Raw genomic sequence first — 5,807 nt, forward strand, 5'->3', positions numbered from 1 at the left:
TTGTAAAAATTGTTAAAGAGAAAAATAATTTGAGAAAAAAAAGGGAACAAATTAGCTAATTCCCATAGTAACTTTTTGATCATTAAGTTCTCTTTATACTAATCCACCACTGTAAAGATAATGAGCAAAATAATATTAGCTAATACATAATCATATTAGCTTAATCATCAAAATTCAAAAGTTTTCTCTTTATACTAATCCACCATTATAAAGATAATGAGCAAAATAGTATAAAATACATATATTTGATTATTAATCTAGATACCTTGTAGGAATTATAGCACCAACTTTAACACCTTTGATAAAGAGAAACTCATTTTCTATTTTTAAATCAAATTAATTTAGTTTACTCACAGATTCATTTTTTTCTTCTTCTTCTTCTTGATGATTTTTTAGTATTAGATACACACAGCTGGTGGAACATCGACAGAGACTAAACTTTCAAGGGAACTGCGTATTTCTGTTAAATCCTCCATACCATGATCCCTAATTTCCCTTAATTACTGCAGTTTGTAGAAGATGTTGCCGGAGGAGATTCTAGTAGATTTTCTTTGTCTGTTAAGAGTTTTCTCCTTTTAAGATGTGTATCTAAATTTATATCATATTTTCAAGACATAAATATATTTTTAATCATAACTTTATAAGTTATTAATTATATATTTAAACGTTTTTTTTATTATTTCCTTCAATTTTCATTGTTTAGGATCATATCTGTAATAAAAATTTAGAAACTGAACTTAATTAATCTCATTTTCAAAACTTATAGATAGTTTCTTATTCAGAAACAGTGTTTCTATATGATCGATACTTAGAACTTATTTTGTGCTAGACAACACAAGACAAGATTTGAGGGTTTGAGTCTGAATTCAAAATTTGTGTTCTACATAGGAAGAGACATTTTTATAGAGAAATAAAATAAAAGTCTGCTTCTTCTGAACTACACCAACTTAATTTGAGAACCCTGATTTGTTAAGAATAATGTTGATGTTGGACATGTTGAAATCACTGTTTGTCTTGCTTCATGTGTAGAAATAAAATTGAAACAATAATGAATTATTGTCAATATTCCTGATTTGATATAATGATACCTTCCGCTTCTTCTGAAGACACCAACTTAGGACAATTCTCAATAATCAATCTCTGTAGTGAATTATTAATATTGAGGTTTCCAAATTCCTCAAATGATATCATCAACTCATGAAAATTCGCAATTCTGTGAGAGAGTTGATGAGGTTGGTGACAGCTCTTGTTCTTTCTGTTTGTTGTCCTTGAAGATGATTATGATGATGCTTGTGTTGCTTCTTGCAGCCACTAATCTTTAACTTCTCTTGCATTATCATTCTCTCATCCAAAAACAGTTACAACTTTGAGTGATTTGAGATGCGATGGCAAGGCCCCTAGATTTTGAAGCTATAATCTGATGATGCATAATTTGGAAAAACCTTTTCTGTCAAATTTATCACGTGGATGTTAACTCAGATCAAATCACATTTCAAAATTTAGAAACTGAACTGTCATCGCACCCATATTCAAAATTTATTCATAACTTCTCGTTCAGATTGAGAAACATAAGTGTTTTCAAATATGGCAATTGTTCTGCTATACAAGTCACTTAATTATTATTTTTAATTTGATTTTTCCATTGGGATTTTAGAATATGGTAGATACTCAGAACTTTTTGCGGGTTAAATAACACAAACCAAGGTTTGAGGGTTTAAGTCTGAATTCAAAATCTGTGTTGTACATACGGTGGAATGCTGCATAGAATTGAAATGATGAAAAAACAGATCAAATATGAAGTAGAATTCATGCACATTTATAAAATGAACTGTAAAATGGCAATCAATATATATAGGAAATGATTGCCTTTTGGGTATAACCAAATTAAAAGAACATAGAGGTGAATTGATTAAATCTTCTATCCTAGTTCATATAAAGTACACATGGACTGAGTTTATCATTGTGATCTAGTAGCTAGACTTGATAAGCTTGACCAACCAGAATATTTAATCATAATGATAACTGGATTTCGTCTGGATTTTGTAGCAATTTCTCCTTATTACTGAGAACAAACAAATTGAAATTTCAATCACCATTGTATCCACTTCAAGACGCACTTATTCCATCACCTGTAATCATTGTGTCACCAATATTATAATTTTAATGGTCAGACCGATGATCAGGATTAAAACTCTCCCGTAAAATCAATATAATATAAATAGTACCTTGTTGAGTCTGCTACTCGTTTGGTTATCACTGCATGTCAAGAAATTGCAAAATTAATTATAATAGATGATGCAATGGATGAATATAATAATTATTATTTTGGTAAGTACCTTCTTATAATTGACTCTTCTTCTGCTATTCCTTTATGATATCTACATCGATGTTCTTAGGATCAAGTCTGATTCTAAGGGAACATCTTCTGAAGACACCAACTTAGGACAATCCCTGATAAACAATCTCTGTAGTGAATTATTAATATTGAGGTTTCCAAATTCCTCAACTGATATCATCAACTCATTACAGTTCTCAATTCGCAATTCCGTGAGAGAGTTCATGAGGTTCCTGCAGGCAGCTCTTGTTCTTTCTGTTTGTTGTCCTTGAAGAAGATGATGGTTTTGTTTGTTCTGGCAGGCACTAATCTTTAATGTCTCTTGCATTATCATTCCCTCATCAAACAAACGCCTTAACTTGCTGCACCCCACAATAGACAGAGTTTGAAGAGATTGGAAAGTTGAGCATACTCCTCCTAATTGTGCTTCATTATTATTGTCCCCAAGGATTTGACATGATGATAACGATGATGATGATATCTCATCATCAATCAATAATTCCTTAGCAGCAGGAAATAAAACTCTTCTTCTGTACATATTATAAAGATAGAGATGAGTGAGAGCACTAAGATTTGAGATGCTATATAACAGTTCATCCAAACAATCACCCCAAACAGTTACATCTTTGAGTACTTTGAGATGGGGAGGCAAGATCCCTAGTTTTGGGCAATCAGATATATGAATCTTCGATAAAGTAGTGAATGGTCCGGGACTAGGAAAAGTAGGAGACACCAATTCCCTCAAATTCATCATCTGACTAATGTAAAGTTCCTCTAACTCTACTTCAATTCAATTCATGTTTCTGACGGTGAATATGTGCTCCACATCATTATTCAATGCACCAAGTTTCAGATGAGTGAGACCATTGAGATTCCAGATGCTATTTAACAATTCATCCGAACATTCACCCCAGACTGTTAGATCTTTGAGTGCTTTCAGATGTGGCAGTAACCTCCCTAACTTTGGGCAATAAGATATGTTTAGCCAGCATAGATTAGGAAATGCTCTAGTACTTGGAATAATAGTATTCACATTGTCCAAGTCCTTAAGCTCAAGGTGTGTTAGAGAAGGAGATGCCTTTTCAACCCATTTAGGGAGATTCACACCTTTGTAACCACTCATTCTCAATTTCTTCAGCCTCGCATTTAAAACCTCCAGAGCTTCACATATTTTCTCATGTCTAGTCTTGGTCTGATTATCATTACTATCATCAAATGTCCATTCCAGATCCAACTCACTGATACTCGTAATTTTAGCCAAACTTATCCCTCTTGCAAGAGATACATTACTAACTTTTTCAAGATTCTTAATTTTCAAGGAGCCGCGGATATCCAATTCTTTTAATTCATCAAGTTGGCAGTATTTCTCCTTCTTTCCTATCACAAACAAGCTTAATGTCTTGAGATGTTTCAATTGCCCAATCCCTGTAGGAAAATATTTTAATCCAGAACAACCCTCCAAATATAGATGTTTCAGGTTAATGAGGTCTTTTGTGTTTCTAGGCAAATGTTCAAGATGACAACAAGAATTGAGTTTTAGAGTCTGTAAGTTCAAAAGATGACAAATACTATTAGGCAAGGTTGTTATCAGACAACCAGAAATGTCTAAGTATCTAAGATGTTTTAGACGTCCCACGTAACGCAAATCTTGACACTGCATATAGCGCACAACTTGATATTGCATACCATCGCGGTTTATTTCAAGGACACGTAAAGATGGAAGTTTCTTCAAGACACTCAAAATCTCCTTTACGCCTTTTCCATAATCTCCGCCATAGAGCATTATTGATTGCAACCCTCGAATATTTTTAAGAGAACAAAATGATGTTTTGTCTAACCAATTAAACATTAATGTTACATGACGAATTCCATGTCCTAGTCCCAGACCATCACTTGAGCTATTAGCATCCATCCTATAATATTCATCTTTCATAACAGATTTGGCAAGATCGTGCATAAGATCGTGTATCTTACATGTTATAACTTTATCCTTCCAATAGTTGTTCTCTTTTTCATCTTGAAAAAAGTTTCTCCAACACAATTCCTTCCAAATTGTAGTCCCAGTATCTTCTACTTCTTGGTTTTTAACGGTAGGAATTAAACCATGGGCAATCCACAATTGAATTAAACTCTCCTTTCCTATTTCAGTATCCTTGGGAATTATAACACAAAACAAAAAACATCTTCTCAAATAATAAGGGAGGTCATAATAACTCAACCTTAGAATAGGCAAGAGATCTTCTTCATTTTGTGATATCTCCCATATCTCACTATCTCTTATTATGCACCATTCATTTTCGTCATTATTGAATCTCAATTGACTTCCTAATGTCTTGACAACTAAAGGAACACCCTTACATTTTCTAACTATTTCTCTTCCAATATCAATAAAGTTTGGTGTTGTCAGTTTTTTATGCATAAATGCACGTTCTTTAAATAGTAGCCAACAATCTTCTTCAGAGATCGATGATAATTCATAATGTTGAATCGTTTCCATGATTTCCGCCACATTTCTTTTACGTGTTGTTGTAAGGACGAACGCACCATTTGATCCACAATCTAATATAGATCTTAGCTGATCCCATGCCACACCCTTTTCATTCCAAACATCATCCAATACAATCAAATATATTTTCCCTCTCAATTTATCTTGAATCATTTTTTGCAATATCTCTAAGGAAGTTTCCTTTGTTTCTCCTATGATGAATTTGATCACCAACTTAATATCAAATTCATCTGAAACACAAACCCAGATTTTGGGATCAAAATGCTTAGAAACCTCATCATCATTGAATACCATTTGGGCAAGTGTTGTTTTACCTATACCCCCAATGCCAACAATGGGCAAAACAGATAGTTTTGTATCAACACTAAATGTATTATTGAGTAGAATATCAATAATCTCTTTCTTCTCCTTATCTCTCCCATATACTTGACTGCAACTAGAAAGAGACATGGTTTCACGCCAATTACTAGTAAACTTGTCTATTTTTGAGTCATGAATAGATTCACGCAAATGTAACTTTTGGCGCTCTGAAGAAATTTGGTTTAGTTTGTCTTGAACATCCTTAATTTTGTGACCAACTTTTAGACGTGTCCAAGTATTGCTAAAAGGATGAGTTATTGAGCTGGTTACCTGGATCCGGATTGAAGAGGAGGCATTACGCCTTTTGACTTGAAGACGAAGATCTTCAAAGGTGCACTCATCCATGATGTCTCGAACCTCGTAAGCTACATCTTTGAGTTTCCACAACCAATCTTCAGTTTGTTTGTCCTTCTCCCGTAGGTTCTTTCTTTCAGCATCCTCAAGTACGGAGTTAATTGAAGACAACGTGCTTGATAGCTTTTGAACATCCTTCTTAAAACTCCAAAACAAAGAGAATTCATCCTTAATGAGAGGTGCCAAATTTGAAAGCAAACCACTAATTAGAGCTGCATCAACCATGTTTGTTTCTCTCTCAATCAGATGAAT

At 33.6% G+C, this 5,807-nt stretch overlaps 1 protein-coding gene and 1 long non-coding RNA gene across 2 annotated transcripts; both read right to left on the reverse strand.

The window, feature by feature from the left end:
• Positions 1-1,973: 1,973 nt before the first annotated feature.
• Positions 1,974-2,558, reverse strand: LOC124942239. The gene is made up of 3 exons (XR_007099668.1): positions 2,337-2,558; positions 2,226-2,256; positions 1,974-2,129 (listed from the first exon to the last, which is right to left on the reverse strand). It is a non-coding gene; the product is annotated as an uncharacterized LOC124942239 (long non-coding RNA).
• A 386-nt stretch (positions 2,559-2,944) lies between these two features.
• On the reverse strand, positions 2,945-5,807 carry LOC124942238 (putative disease resistance protein RGA4). The gene has a single exon (XM_047482699.1). It carries the CDS (start codon positions 5,778-5,780, stop codon positions 3,126-3,128), a length of 2,655 nt encoding a protein of 884 aa, XP_047338655.1. The 5' UTR covers positions 5,781-5,807; the 3' UTR covers positions 2,945-3,125.

Source organism: Impatiens glandulifera, chromosome 6 (genome assembly GCF_907164915.1).
Source record: "Impatiens glandulifera chromosome 6, dImpGla2.1, whole genome shotgun sequence".
Taxonomy (NCBI): Eukaryota; Viridiplantae; Streptophyta; class Magnoliopsida; order Ericales; family Balsaminaceae; genus Impatiens; species Impatiens glandulifera.

Bases quoted from the DNA above. Each gene is read 5' to 3' on its own strand.
- LOC124942238 (XM_047482699.1), bottom strand. From the start codon at position 5,780: ATGGTTGATGCAGCTCTAATTAGTGGTTTGCTTTCAAATTTGGCACCT.